Here is a 16254-nt window from a genome sequence, read left to right on the forward strand (position 1 = left end):
GCAGGACTGAAGGTGTGTATATGTGTGCATGCACAAATGCAAATGTGTTCATTCATGCATGACTGTGTGTCGGTGTATGTAAAAGCATGAGCGTGTGTGTGTGTGTTTGTGTGTGTGTGTGTGTGTGTGCGTGTGTGAGCGTGCACTTACATGGGGCAAACAGGCATCCATTGAGCCAGTGTGGTCTCACATAAGTAGCTGCTTAAACCCACACATAGACCCTTTTATTCAGCGCATGCCTGACATAAGCCCAGCTCAACTTTATAAGCACATGCATGTACACACACACACACACACACACACACACACACACACACACAGTCTGAATACTATGCCTTCATGTGTTGAAGAGTCTTGTGATGCTCAGACTAAGTTAGTTTACGGTTTGGATCTTTAAGGAGAGAGGGCAGCATGAAGTCCTCTAATTGCTTTGACTTTTCTTAAGTGATATTTGCTACAAAAAAAGACAGGTTCATTAGATTAAGAGTTATGACGAACATGGATTTGTTCCAAAATCATCATATTCCTGGAAAAAGGACTGCATTGATTCACTTCTAGGTGGAGTTCATATGCTCTCTTATATCTATTCCAATCACTATTTTCAGCCATGATGTTGATGATGTAACTGTTAGATAAACCACAGATGTAAGCCCTCTAACTCTGTTTATTATGTGTGGGCTGAATGCTGCAAATGAATACAGCAGGTCCTTGGAGACTGGCCCATTGATGAACTCACTCATTAAAATGACAGAACATAAAATCCAAAATCAGCCATGTATCCCTATAGCAGACTGCTGGCAAACACAGTGCTGTAGATCCCTACATTATAATACTGAAAGGAAGCTGTGTCAATTTTTTACAATTTTGACCAAACTCCGTGCAGCAGAGCTGTAGCAGTCAGACTTGAAACTTGAGCCTTGGACATGAGTCAGATTAAACTCACAGAAATGAGGACTCGGACTTGACTGCTGTGAGATGATCTGACTTTAGGCCTCTGTCCTCAATTGTCCATACAGAATCTGGGTGTCTTTTCTGAATGTTTTAAATTTCCCTGACCAGTTACCCCTCACCATTTCACATACCCAGTCAAAGTCCAAAGTTGTTTTCCACTGATGCTCCCAGACTGTAGAGGAGTTTACCTTCGCCAATCTATTGCCACTTTTAAATCCTGTCTACAAGATCTATCTTTATAAAAATCATTATAAAACAGCATTTGAGTCCCCTTAATTATTGATTTGACTAAATGATTACTTCAGTTGTCTTTTACAGTTATTTACCTTATTTATTTACATTTTAGTTATTTAATTGTATTCAAAAATTATGACAGTCAACATTGTTTTCTAAAATTTGGAATTTGCTGAAGAATATCTGTAACTTGATTTGAGACCAGAGCACACCAATTTATTCACAGCCTTTAATTGAGCAAACAGACTAATGTTACTACTGTCACTACTGTCTTCATCAGAGTCAACATGGACAAAGACATGAGGCAAACAACTTATGTAATCAACCTAGACCAGGTGTGTAGTTGTAATTAGATACTTGGTTGAACAGGGTTTCAAATCTATTGGATACTGATTCTAAGGGTGGGAGTTGCCATTGTCAACGTCCAAGTGCTACACTCCTAACACCATATCAGTAACAAAAGAACATAGACATCTCTCAAAAGTAAAATTGAGTAAAATTAAGTTAAATTAGAGGAAACATGACATATTCAGTTCTTCATTTATGCCAAAGGGCTAACACCATGTCAGAAACAAAAAAACACAAATCTTTCTAAAAGTATTAAAAGTATCTAAAAGTTTTAAAAGTACATAAAGTACAAATATAAAAGTTATATAAAACATTATAAAAGTACATAAAGTACCGATACAAACCTCCACCAAGTATGACAACTCAGAGGAAACATGACAAATTCAGTTCCTCATTTATGCCAAAAGGCTCCACCATGTTGAGAGTGTAAATCCACTATGCCTCTTTGTGGAGCAGCGAGTTGATGATGTCACCACCTCTAGAAGGGTGACATTTTTCCTGTTCCCCAGAACTTTAATGATGCTGCTGTGCTGATGTTGAGCAGTAGCATAGTCCGTGTTTTGTGTACGTATGTTACATATACGTACACAAAACGGTGTTACGTAATTATGATACAAAAAAAGGTAACTGTTTTCTGTTACAGTTACATTTAGTAAAAAGGGGGATTATTAGTAGGATTACAATTTGCTGACCGTCCACAGCTTGTCGACAAAGCTTGGACAGTCGGCAAGAACACTTGTGCTCGCTTGCAGCCATGTCTCTCGCTCTGTCACCATGAAAGCTGCAGGTTGCAGTTGCACGCCCACTATGCCTGCAGGGAGTTGAAGCAGAGCGCTGCACACACACACTGCTGCCCCCCCGTTGCACCAATAGTAACTAATATTATAGTCATATAACAGCATGAGAAGATGCGCTCTGTTGTAGTCAACGCTCAGCGCAGTTTGACATTTGCTAAGCAACAGAGGTGGTTTCTTTGTTGTTTTTTGTAGTCCACAAAAACCTTGTTAATGCTATATTTCCTGACCAAGCAGCAACCTCCTGAAAAATGAAGGGCTGAAAAATTAAGCCAATGCAGAAGTGCCAAAAACTGCAGTTCCTTGAATGGCCACTTGAGGCTGGCTCCAAAAGTGAGTCAATCCCCATAGACCCCCATGTTAAAATGCCCAACTTTACAGCAGAAATAAAAATGTTTACAGCCTTGTACAAAAAACGGTTTTGGTCTCTATAGCTAGATTTTTTTTATAACTCACCTGTTAAAATTTTATTAAGCTGTAAACATATACATAATTAAGGACATGGCCGCTTTGAGTGACAGTTCACTAGCTGCTAAGTGGCTTGTTTCATCAACCAGGCTTCATTCAACTTGCCTCAGCGCCACCTCTTTGCCCATTTTGGATTAACAGGGAGTTAGGCGGAGTCAGGCACTGCCAAGATGGCGATGGCCAGAGCTTCAAAACTCCTCTTCAGAAACCAATGGGTGACGTCACATGGCTATGTCCATATTTTTTACAGTCTAGTTTGTGAAAGCAAGAAACTATGATATCCCCATGTGACTATAAGGAGATTTAATCTCCATATGATTGCCATCATATGGCAATATGATCTCCATACCAAGTTGACTGGCTTCCTCAGTAATATTTGCCACGCATGATAGTTTAGAATATAAATCTCTGACTGTGCTGTCATTTGCTGGCTGAACATTGAAACACACACTTGCTCTGGACCTGCATTTAAACTGCCATTGATTGTTCTGCTGTCATACAGAATTAAGTAAAAGTCTTTATTTGCATATTTGGTATTGAGGTAATCCAAAAGTAATGGAAAGTAATCAAGTAACATTACTTTAATTATAATTTTGATACTTGGATTAGGTTACTAATTAAATTTTTTAACAAGTAATTGGTAATTGTATTGGATTACATTTTAAAAGTAACCCTCCCAACCCTGTGTATGTATTGCAGTTTTATGTTAAATATGCAAGTCTTTAAAGCTCTTATTGTTTGTCTGACATAAAACAAACCACAGGGACATTTCAACATATAGACAACATGTGCTGTTGCAGTTAATGAAGGATTTAATGGCATATTTTTTTACCAGTATGTGGATGTGTAAAGTACTTGGTGTCTGGCGAGGTAGAACATTGCGCACAGTGGCCACAGCGAAAAAAGCCTGTAGCTTGATTCAAAGGCAGCCAGGAGACAGTGACCACGTTTACATGTACACTAATAGTCCACTATTATTCCGACTATGATAATATTATGAATTTGATACAGGTCATATAAATAGTATTTTCTGTATGGATTTTCCGAATTAGGCCTTATTCCGAATGTAGCATTTTCCGAGTAAGACATGTGGGATATGCTGATATTATTCGGGTTTTAGGAGCATTCTTTGAACGTGTATACAGCACATTCGGAATATGTGTCTAAATTGCGTTTTTTACCACTATTTGTGACACACGGCCTCTTGCCTGTTTACCCCTGCGCAGGCAAAATGATATATGCTGGAGCATACAACAGGGACAGAGGGGATTGGTTATTATCCTGACATGCAGCCATGGACTGTGACGACTTGATGTGATGCACCAACAGGCTCAGCTCTAGACAACAGGGGGCCCTAAGCAAGACTTACTTTGGGGACCCTCCTTAAACTGAAATTATACTTTCTGCATCTGCAAATAACCGAGGGTCTGCTAGGGTCCATGTGACGTAACTTTCCTCATCAGAGGTTCTACATGACATCATGTATCTTTGCTAACTAACTTTTTGGCTTACCATTTGCTATCATCAATCATAATTTATCATCATTCATCATGATCTGCTCCGTTTACCACTGTCCTGCTTTCTTTTCTCCTCTTCCCCTTTCTTTCTCTTTCTTTTTTCACTCCCAGACGGATAATTCCTCTCTATTTTGCGTAATCAATGCAAACAAACTTGTGTGTCTGTGACTCACAGAGACACCGATGAGATGGGGTCCCTTGGGGGGGGTTCTTAGCACTGGTTGTCGCTACAATGGTACCGCAATTAATGGGGACTCCCACATTTTGAGACAGTGTGAGTCAGCCCTCGAGGGCCCTCTCATGGGCGGCCCTAAGCAGGCGCTTAGGTTGTTTATGTGTTGGGCCAGCTCTATGTACCAAAAACACTCAGCATTGTAGTAAATATTATGGGACAACCTAGGTACTGGATGTGCCTGTAACTATAAATTTATATCAGTCATCAATATCACTTATAAATATCAGGCAGTAGCTCACTGATGACCTTGCTGGTTACTTCTCTGCCTGCAGAGATCTTGTGATTCCTGGTCCCACTGGAGCAGAGGGAAACCCTGGAAACCCTCAGCATGTGAACAGGAATATAAGTGGACTATTAATTTTCATTAGCCATGTAAGCAGCTTAGTAGGAATATTGTCTTTTTTGGAATAAGGGCAAAAAATGTAATATTTTGTGCATGTAAATGTTGTCAGTGTTAGGTGTTTTTTTATTTTCAAAATGAATCAGTCTGTCTCTCAGATTGTTGCAAAGTTTCAACAAGATCAGGGGAGGCACACAGCTGAAATTTTTTAGAGATGGGTCACTCTTGAGGAATATTTTTGACCCTGCCTGCCAGAGGAGAATGTTCAGTAGAGAAAGTAATCCATGGGGAAATGGTGGTAGCTCTAGTTTTCTTAAGTAACAGAGATTCCATATCTAGGCTGAAGAGATGTATGATGTAGGGTAACCCCTGTTTTGGAAACACCATAATTTTGACAGCTTTAGACTGGAAATTTGTAACAGTACTGCAGTTTCTGCACAATCTCAAAAACTGACCAATACAAATATTGTGAATGAGTTGTTTTTGATGGTTACTCTCAGCCTGTAGAAGTGTGTTTCTGCTAAGGGGTTTACGATAGATTGTGGTCTCAATAATACTGTTGTTTCCCTTGTAATAAAGGGCTAGGTCTAGAAAGTGGACAAAGGTTTTATGCTGTTCCATAATGGAAAAAAAGATAGTTAGTAGTGAAATTTATATATTTCAGCAAATCAGACTGCTCTCCTCCATACATCAATCCACTATCAATCCCCCCCCTCCACCTGATTGTGGCAAGTATTGTCTTACTGAGCCTCTGTCACGATTTGTTGACTTCTTCGCCAAGAAATTTGTCTCAAGCCTCCTTCCTTTTCTTGGGTACAGTGTTGATGTACTAAATACTATTAAAGCTGATATCCTGGTAACTTTTGATTTGCAGAGCCCATACATGCGTACCTCATGAAATAGGCCTTGATGCTCTCACCCATTACCTCAACAAACGTCCCAATGAATTCCTACTTAGACCGTCAGAAATAATTCTCACCATGAACTTCTATAAATATTAAGATTCCTATTACCTGCAATCCTGTGGCACAGCTATGGGCAGTGCTTTTGCGTCATCCTATGCTTGTCTTGTAATGGGTCTATGGGAAGAGAAATTCATTCATAACCCACTCCAAAATACATTTTTGTCCAAGATTGCTTTGTGGAAAAGATACATTGATGTTATCATGGTCATATGGAGAGGTAATAGAGGAGAACTGTCTGATTGTCTGAAAACATGGACTATGCTATTGCTCGATATTATGCACAGACTAACCACAGCTCTGCAGTGTCATTGAAGTTCTGAGGAAGAGAAAAATTTTCACCCTCTCCTATAGGTAGTGATGTCATCAACTCACTGCTCCACAGAGAGGCATTGTGGATTTACACTCTGAACAGGGTGGAGCCTTTTGGCATAAATGAGGAACTGAATGTTTCCTCTAAGTTGTCATACTTGACAGATGTTTGTATCTGTACTTTTAGAGTGATGTGTGTTCTTTTGTTTCTTACGTATTGTTAGCCCTTTGGCATCAATGAAAATCTGATTGTCATGTTTCCTCTAATTTGTCACATTTGACAGATATTTGTACTTTTACATTTTGCACTTTTATCCTTGTAACTTAAGACGTTTATGTTCTTTAGATTAGAAACCCAATAGATTTGAAACCCAGTTATCTAATCACAACTGCACACCTGGTTTAGGTTAATTACATAAGTTGTTTGCTTTATCTTTGTACACTTTGACTCTGATGAAATGTTGAAAGTAAATGTTAGTCTGCTTGCACAATTAAAAGCTACAAATTAATTAGTGTGCTCCAGTCCCTTTTGTTCAATGGAAGTTTCCTGTCCTCAAACTGAGAAGCACCTGATTCAGTTGCATTTTGCTGGAAGATGCACAGAGAACCCTGTTTCAACTTGATTTGAGACTGCCTCTGACAGACATGGGACTTGAGCTGGACTTAAAAACATCTCAACTATGCCATACAGTCCCCCATCAACAACCACCTTCATCTCCACTGCAACAGGAAAATTAGAAGGTACTGCAGTGCGTCAAAACATTATTTCAGCCAATATTTCATGGACATCCTACCAGACTTAGCTAAATAAACACTAACTGACTTAGAGTACATATGTATCTCCTCAATGTCCAGGCTTCTGATTTCAGAGGTGATGGAAAATTGGATTGGATCTAAAGTTTGAGGCGGCTTCTCAGACACCACAATTTACTGAGACTTTCCAACAACAACAGCTATCTACTTTCTGAAGTGAATAGGCAGATGTGAATATGTACTGTAGGAAACATTAAGTCATTTCAAGACATCCATCCACATTAATATGTATGTTCCACCTCCGCGTAGCCTCCAGTGGATAAATCATGGAGGCTGTTATTTTGTGATACCTGTAGGTTCAGTGTGGAACAGCTGCAATCTGCACAAAACTCATCGTGTGAAACAAAGTGGGCCACAAGTGTGTGCAGACACAGTCCAAACTCTGTTTTTGTAAGGCAGCTAATGTGTGATATTTGGTTCTCTTGGTTCAGCTAGTATATGTTCCTCCCTGAAGATGTTATTATGTCTTATATTACATTACAGCACAAAAACAGCCTTACAAAAATAAATGTGGAGCTCCTGCATCTCGACTCAATACTGGTGCAAAGCTTTCCAGTGACTTCACAGTGAGTAAGTGGTAGTGTCTCTCTTTGCCTCTCTCACACTCTGATGATGATGTAACACTTAGTCAAAGAGGAGAAAATCATGTGGTGCCACGGTATCAAAATCCTTAGTACCCATCATAAATATTGCATAAGTGTATAAAATGAGTCAATATTTACGAACTGAGGCAACATGCCCATGAGAATATAGATGTATTGGTTTTACGAATATACTGAATATAAAAGTTTTGTCAAAAGGAATAGATTATCCAAAAGATTAAAAATCTGACATTGGTGACTTGCCCTCAGCTCCCACAGAGAAATATTTAGTACACACCTAACAGCACCCAAAGGGTAGCTGTTTGAGCTCAGAAGATGTGGAAATTGTGACATATGCTGTTTGAGATACTTTTTATTGCCTTTTTGGAAATCTTAAGTACCAGTCACTTGTTGAGGATAAGGGTAGTAAAACGAATGGCACCAGCTGATATTCTGTGTTTTAAAACACAATTTAAAATTGTGGTGAAGAGATAATGAAATAATTTTGGGTGAACTGTTTCTTTAAGGTGGGAACACTAAATGATTAAGTAATCCCTTTACCAGTGTAAGATGCCAGATGTAGCAAAAAACAATGGAACATGAGGAATAGTTAAAAGAAAAAAAAATCAACAGCTTATAACTAATTCCAGCCGGTTTTCCTCTTGTCTTCATGTACAGCTGTTGTCCTGTAAGTGTGTGTCATCTGAGGGGAAAAAGAAGACTTCTCACAGTCTCCATGTTTGGGCACCTTCATGGCTCTGGTTTGCATAACAGCGTTTTATAGATGTCCTCTCCACTGAAAACATAAGCACAACAGACACTAAATATACTGTATAATCTTTGCTTTATGATCATTTTTATCTCCTACATTATTACTACAGGGTTTCCTGAAGTGTATCCTGTTTGACAAATACTGTAGTAGCTGCACCATAAAACTAAGTTTAACTATATAGTTATACAGTGTCCTTCTATTGTTCATTACTGGTTTACAACAGTACTTTTATCTGAAGACAGTGCTATAAAACAGACTGTATTTATAACCCAGAGGCTGAAGTTTGATGGATTTTCTACACTAAGCAGGTTTTGGAATTTGTAGTTCTCAAATGTGAAACATGTGGGTTTAGTTAAACATGTGAGGGCTTCTATAGAAATCAGCTGACCAACTGCTGTGTCCAAGGGGTTATCTGAGACCTCTCTGTTTTTGAATCCCTGTTGACACAAGTCGTTTTCATTTATTAGAAGGTAAACTTTTATTGTCTTTTTGCAGTGAAAAGTATTGTGAACGGGAGTGGTCTTACAGTATTTCTCTTTCTCTTGTGTGTTTTCTCCTCTTTAAGCTTTCTATGTGTCTCTGCTCTGTCTGTTGTTTAGACAGCTTCAATTGGGTGGGGGTGGGGGAGTGGGGAGGTGTTGGTGAGAGAACTGTGTGTTATTGTTCCAGTGTTTTGATAATAGGTGCTTGTGGTCATAGCTGTCTGTGAATGTGAAGGCTATTGCTCTCAGTATCTCTACCTCTTATCCTGGGAGATGAACAGGGAGTTGATATGTGCACTCCTAATGAATGACCATCATGTGTATTTTAAGTGTATTCATGTAATTGTCCCTTTGCAGTTTGGGGTGTGGGTGTTAGGTTGTTCTTTTAACTTCCAGATTAAAAGATAACCACAAAATGTGACAAAGTCTTCACACATTTAGGTGTTCTTTCTGTAAGTTATAGGGTTTTTGGGGTGACTTAAATCATGTTAATATAAATGCAAAAATCATCCATGTGTCAATCATATTAAGCATACACCATTATGAGTGATAGTCGGCAGAATGCAAACACTTCACTGTGGTCTAATTAACATTAATTACATTATCTCAAAAGGGTAAAAGTAATATTTGGCCAACCCTGTTATTTTTGTATAAGTATAAATGTGTATGTAAATATGTATTTCTTTGCTTTCATGAAAGGGAAGATGGTAGAAAAGAGTGGACTTTACACAAATTTGAAATGTTGCTTTTCATACTTAGAGTTTGTGCTGAAGTGTTAAAGCATGAATATAGTTTCCCCAGAAGACAAACATGTGTGTCTCTTCTGTGTGCGTGATTAGTGAAAGTGTTTTGATCATGCTGTTGAGAGAGATTTCCCAACTAAGTGCATTCTCTTGACTCTCGCTCTCTCTCTCTGTGTATTTCAGACCAGTCTCCAGTGTACTCCCTGGGGTATAATGGCATCTTTAGAGCAGCAGGTGGCACAGCTGACAGTCAACGCTGAGGTCAAATCAGCAGATTCTCCTGCCAGCCTGGACGACAGCCGACTCAGTTCAGGTAAAATCTGCCTCTTCCAAACAGCCAGTGGTTTATATATATATATATATATGTATATAATATTTGGTGTGAGCATACTTTGCCTTTAAAACAAAAGCTGTTCTCCTTGGTACTCCTGCGCACAGTTTTAAGGTATGTGGCAGGTTGGTTGTTCCTGCATCCTGGAGAAGTCACAATTCTTCTGTGAATTTAGGCTTCTGAGACTTCTGTGTCTTCATGTAATCCCAAACTGGCTAATTGATGTTGAGATCAAGGCTCTGTTGGGGCCAGACCATCTGTTGGACTCCTTGTGCTTCTTGATGCTGAATATAGTTCTTTATGACTTTGGTTGTATGTTTGGGGTCATTGTCATGCTGCAGAATAAATTTGGAACCAATCAGATGCTTCCCTGATGGTATTACATTATGGATAAGAATCTAAGACTCTAAAGTTCCTAAAACCTTTGCACAGCACTGTAGATATATCTCAGTTTGCTCTACAGATGTTGAACAACTCCTCCAGCACTTTAATGAATTCATCCCTCACTTTTATTTTTCCTAATACTGACCTAATTTGTGTAAATGTCTGCATGAGCTCCATGCTACATTATGGGAGCAAAAGTCATTGTATGTTCTAGTTGCACCAAAACATAGCGTACCATGTAACTCAGTCATTCTCAAGAGCAATAATTCTTTCTCCCTGCTGCAGACACTGAGGTCATTAAGGATGCAGTTTAGTGTCTGGTAGACAAACATCAAGCAGACAAATCTATTACATGCCCTTGGTGGCTAAGCATCCTTCATCACTGAAGTCTCGCCGCATCTCAGCCCGTACTTCATGTTTATAAAGCATGTGAGACACGAATCTGAGCACACTGGGATTTCAGAAGACAAACAGTCCTGTCTTTTGCACTACAGAGTAACCTAATGGTACTGGTTACACATGACCATAATTAAACTACACTTGTGTTTGGTAAGACCACAAACGGCTTGAAATGTCTGTGTTTCTTACATAAACATAAACTAAAAAAAAATAATGGCCTTGAACCTACATTTGAGATGGTTAAAAAGAGAGAGTCAAATTTAACACTTTCCCCTTTCCATTTTCAAAAAGTCTGAAGCATTGTCTACATTCTAAGTGTAATATTAAGAGCATAATTCAAAATTACAGTAAGGTAGTGAGTAAATCAACATTGCCAAGGTAACATGGTACTCTAAACTGAACATACAAGATGATAATGCACATTAATCATATTTGTTACCAAAGGGGTTGTTATTGAATAGGGAGAATAATTTTACTAAAGTAGTAACAGCAAGAAAATGCCAAAACTTATTTAATGTTGCTAATGCCACTGATTTGGAGTTTCTCATTTTTTGGTTACACAAACCTTGCTTAGTCTGTATAAATGTAATTACAGTTAGGTTGTAGGGAAACAGTTTCAATACTTAAATGTTCCCACTTTAACACATTTCACATGTGATGGTGCCACCCTCATCCCAATTAGAAAAATAAAGCAACATGCATTTTATTTCCAAGCCTCATATTCTTGTAAAGCTTTGGTCTTATTTCATGTTGTGCATGATTCTGATCATTTTCTTTGTGTTTGCTCTGTTTATTAGGAGAGGTAGCCAAGCAAGATGGATCTCCTGAATCAAATTACAACATAGTGGTCCCTTGTTCCCTCTCAGCCCTTGAAGGGACAGTGGAGACAGAGACAGGAGAAACATGGCTGGCAGATGCAACAAGGCGGGCCACGGTTACAGATGCTTTGGGGGAGATGAGGGATGTTGACCCCAGTCAAGACGATCATCAACAATCCCAAAAGGTGGAGACTTATATATTTGGATTGATCCAGCGCAGAGCCCTACCATCACGACCATCAAAGCCCCGCACCAGCCTGGCACATGATGCCCGAGCTGTCAGTGTGGTGAGGCAGAGTAGCTTATGCCGCAAAGAGGAGAAACATTCACCGAAGCAAGTGTCTGTTCAAGAAATCTCTACTCTGTCCCAGTGCTCAGAGGGAACTGCTCCACAGGCTTGCCATAACCTGGATCAGGAACGTTACACAGGGACAGGGTTTCCTGAAGATGCGCCACCTCCTTACCACCACCACCTCCAGCAAAGTGTTCAGCATCAACCAGGGCTGTACCACAAGCCCAGGCAGGCCTCCATGATTAACACCTCTCGCTCAACCTCGCTAGACTATCCATCTAGCAGAGTTCTACAAACCCACCCAGACTCCAGCAGTAGTGAGCCTGATTCACCCCAACATTTCGCCAACTACCCTTCCCCTCCAGCTCTATCAAAGCCTCACCAACTACCTTCACCTGATGAGCAGCTGGTCAATGCAGAGTATATACCAGCCCAGCCATGCCGAGCCTCCACCAGAGCTTATGCTCATCACCATTCCAACCCCCACAAGGGCTCTGGGGCACCCAAACCCAACCGAAGCACATATTCTCCAGAGAGAGGCCATCATCATCAAGAGCAGCAACCCACTGCATCTCAGATCCAACCCTCCAGATCTCGAGGGGGCCCCAAGAAATGTCGCTCCAATGAAGACAAAAATGGTGCCAGTAAGAAGCAGGGGAAGAGGGCTTGTCGGTCTCAATCAGAGAATAGCCTGCAAAGGGTTCCAGAGCGCAAGTACAATACAGTAGAGAGGGATGGTGGAGGAAGTGGAAGTGGTGGAAGGGGAAGCCGCAGTAGTCAGTCCAGGAGCAAGAAGCAACAGCAAGGAAGTGGAAGTTACCGGCGCTGGCAGTCCACCCTGGAGCTCAGTCAAGACGAGGCTGACCAGCCACCCACGCAGGCACCCATACACAGCTCTTCAGCTTCAAACCAAAGGGACCATTGTGCAAGGCGCACACGCAAATCTCGCCCTACACACACATCATATGCCTACCCACACCACAACCTTAACCACCACCACTCCCACCATCATCAGCACATGGAGTACCATTTGGAGAGGGACCAAGTGCCAATGTGTCAGCCTAGCGAGGGCTACCCTCACCCAGGACATGGGGAGTCTGAGTCCAGCATGAGCGAGGCTGACTCTCCAGATTCCAGCTCTTTGTCCAGTGACTCAGATGAAAGTGGAGGTCTGGTTTGGCCCCAGCAACTACCCCCACAACTTTCCCTCCCATCACCCCCTGCCCCACCTGGAGCACCTCTGCAGCCCAAGGCATTTGTCAAGATTAAGGCCTCCCATGCCCTTAAGAAGAAGATCCTGCGCTTTCGCACTGGTTCACTGAAAGTAATGACCACTGTATAAAGTGGAATATTGGTCAAACTGAACCCAACAATATTGGATAGCATGAGTTTGTGGCCACTATGAGACCCCTTTTGTTTATGCTTTCCTTCAAGGAATATCAGCTGCTTAGTTTTGGACTACGTAGAATGATGGACCACAAACTGCAGTAAATATAAAAATCAATGTGTACATAAAAGTGATCTATAATCTTGAGTGACTGCATTGACTGGATGGATTTAGCTCAGCCTTAACAAGCAATGAAGGAAGCAGCTGTCACCAAACCAGCCTTTTTATTTCAAAAATGAGATGAAAAATTGTACAGGAAGTGTTGTATTGTACTTAAAGTCTTACATTGATGACTCATGTTTTGTCTAAGGGTACTCTAAATTGGCCACATTGGCCCATAAATATTCCCACAGGCACACACCCACTGATTGACCTGAAATTGTCTTTCAGGTAACATATAGTACCAATTCAGTTTTCAAGTGAATGGGAAGGTGTGTCCAAACTTTTTACTGGTACTGTAGCTGTTTTCCACGACGGTAAGAATCCCTAAGTCTAGGTTCTAGGTTCTTCCTTGTTTTCCGCTACGTTTTACAAACCAGAATATTTTGGATATACGTCAAAAGGTACCAGTGTCACACATGGGAACAACATTACAAACATCATAATTTTTATGCGCTTGTTGGTAGGCAAGTGTGGCGAGTGCAGTTCAGTTCTGGGACAAACAACTGTAGAAAAAGTGGGGCTAATGTATTAACATTTACATTTACCTATGATGACTTTTAAATGTCAGTATCATTAAATGAATTTAATGGAAGAGCCCTACTTTTAGTAGAAGGTCAACAGAACTGGTACCAAACCAGCTCCCACATGCTGACCAGCTCTCCAGTGCCAGGTGTAGCCCTTGGGACAGGCTAGCTTCCCTGAAGGGCACACTGGCAGCTCTTTCTCTGGCCCATACCATCAAAATCCCTCCTGCTGCTCTGTTCTCTCCTGATTCAGAAGACAGGGAGGTGATGCTGAAGAATCCAGTGAAATTCAAGAAACAATAAATTATAGGGATGTAGCATTTGATCACTCTGCCCCGCTACCTGTAGTTAGTGGAAAAAATACCTACTGGAAATGTCACATGATTTTGGAAATACCAATGCTACCTGAATTATTGGGAAACATAATTAAACTTTTAACATGCCCCCCAATAGCACTAAATCTACACTTTACATTTGCATAAGAAGGCAACAAAACACATGTTGGGTATTCTGAATCATGAGTATTGTCTGTATATTGAAATAAACTTCTTTGCAGTGATCATTTTAACACACGCCCTCTATTATTAATTGCTGTGTTTGTACCAAACCAGCTGTTGCATTCCTTCCCGCTGAAAGTACCTGGAACTTGGATTGAGTACCTTCTCCCTAGGAGTTCCCAAATTTAGGCTCAGGAACTTGCACCAAAGTGGGGGGAGTACAGTGAAAACAAAAGCAGAACCCCTGAAAATAGCTACCATAAGCTGCAGGTCATTACAGTCCTGTAGTGGAAAAGACCTAATAGTGAACTGTATTTCATCAGTTTGAGTTCTGAATAATCCCCAAAATATCCGCCTTTGTAATGTTATAACTGAAAACATGAATTTTTTTATCGAAGTGTCCTTCACTTGGCAACCCACGCCAAGTGAAACTTTGCAGATTAGTAAAAAGCAGCCTAATATGTAAGTATGAGGTATAAGTATGAGAGAGTTGCCATGCCCCATTCAAAAGAAGGACCCCTTTGCCTCCAAGTTTACCATGTCAGTTTATCTCCTATTTAAAACATTCTTCAATACTCTGCATATTGGGAACTTATTGTTGAAAAAAGTGGCCTATGATACTGAGACAAGCCACAGTTTCCTTATAGTTGGACTGTGAAATCGTCTTGTGTTGCCGAAATGGTGCATAGTCATCATTATGTAATTGTAAAGTCCTACTGTAATTAAATGGGAGGATAACTTAAGACAGACAACCAAACATTAATACTTGCTACATGTTTTTGTGTTGTCAGTAGAAGTAAACATATCTGTCAGACATGGGGAAATGTGACCACACTAAATAAAATGAGTAGTTGTTAAGGAGTGGATTGTCAGTACAGTACAAAGTGCTTGTGAGACATTATGTCTGGAATTTGTGGTTGAGATAGTAAATCTCATTGGAGAAAGAACTGACTTTCAGCAGAAAAGAAGTCTGTAAATCTTTACTGTAGCAGCAAATGCAATCCAGCAAGTTACCGTAGTAGCATGATTTAAACCATCTTTTAAAAGTTTTTGTGAGATTGAATGTCACATTCACAAAGAGTATTCTTGAAGGACCTTGAATAAAATATTAAGTAGCAAATTACAGTTTCTACTGTTGGGTAAAGTTGACAGAGGCTACTTGCAGACTAATAAAAATTTGCCTGCCCAGAGAATGTAATTAATGTTACAATGTCACTTTGAGTGTTTGACAGTATTATCATTTAAAGTGCACTAGTCAACTCACTATTAGCTTCTTTTTGTATGAAATGTGTTCGCCAAAATGCAGTGTATGAAATTAAAGTGTTTGTTTTAAACGAATATTTGTGTTTCTCTAAATTGCCAGGAAAGCTAAATTAACATTTATTTCATCAATGAAGGCTTGTTCATTGCATTATGGTAGATGTCACCAAATGGCCATGTAATTGTCAACAGTCAGACCCCACACAGTGACACAGGTAGAGAAAACACAAATACACACACACTAGTCAGCAGGCCTAGTGTTAGTGATGTAGTGTTGAGTAATTGAAATGTAAAGGAGTGGGGGGAGGTGACAGAGAGAGGTGGATTAAAGTGGTAAGCTAAGGGCTCCAGGGGAACATTGGCTTGTTTAAGGGTAATGATGCCAATATTCTGCTCTTCAATGTCGCCACCAACAATACAGAGGAGGAGTGGACTGGGCTGTAGTGAAAGTTCCTAGTCATCTGGATTTCATGATCCATGAGACTATATTGTGTACTTATACAATTACTACAGCCACTACTTTGATTACTACTACAACTACTACTACTGATTATACTAGTGCAGGTGGTACTTTTACTAATACTAAAAATACTGTACATTTCTAGTAAAACTGATAATGCTACTATAACTGTTGCTATTACTACTTCA

The 16254-nt window shown here is 40.1% G+C and overlaps 1 protein-coding gene across 1 annotated transcript in view; it reads left to right on the top strand.

The window, feature by feature from the left end:
- LOC122996095 (dapper 1-like) overlaps positions 1-15684 on the top strand; it is a 32128-nt gene extending 16444 nt beyond the window's left edge. The window contains exons 2-3 of the mRNA XM_044371640.1: positions 9736-9865; positions 11464-15684. Of these exons, the coding sequence (XP_044227575.1) occupies positions 9736-9865; positions 11464-13118 (1785 nt within the window). The 3' untranslated portion in view covers positions 13119-15684. The remainder of the gene's footprint in view (positions 1-9735; positions 9866-11463) is intronic.
- Positions 15685-16254: the final 570 nt, after the last annotated feature.

Source organism: Thunnus albacares, chromosome 13 (genome assembly GCF_914725855.1).
Source record: "Thunnus albacares chromosome 13, fThuAlb1.1, whole genome shotgun sequence".
NCBI lineage: Eukaryota > Metazoa > Chordata > Actinopteri > Scombriformes > Scombridae > Thunnus > Thunnus albacares.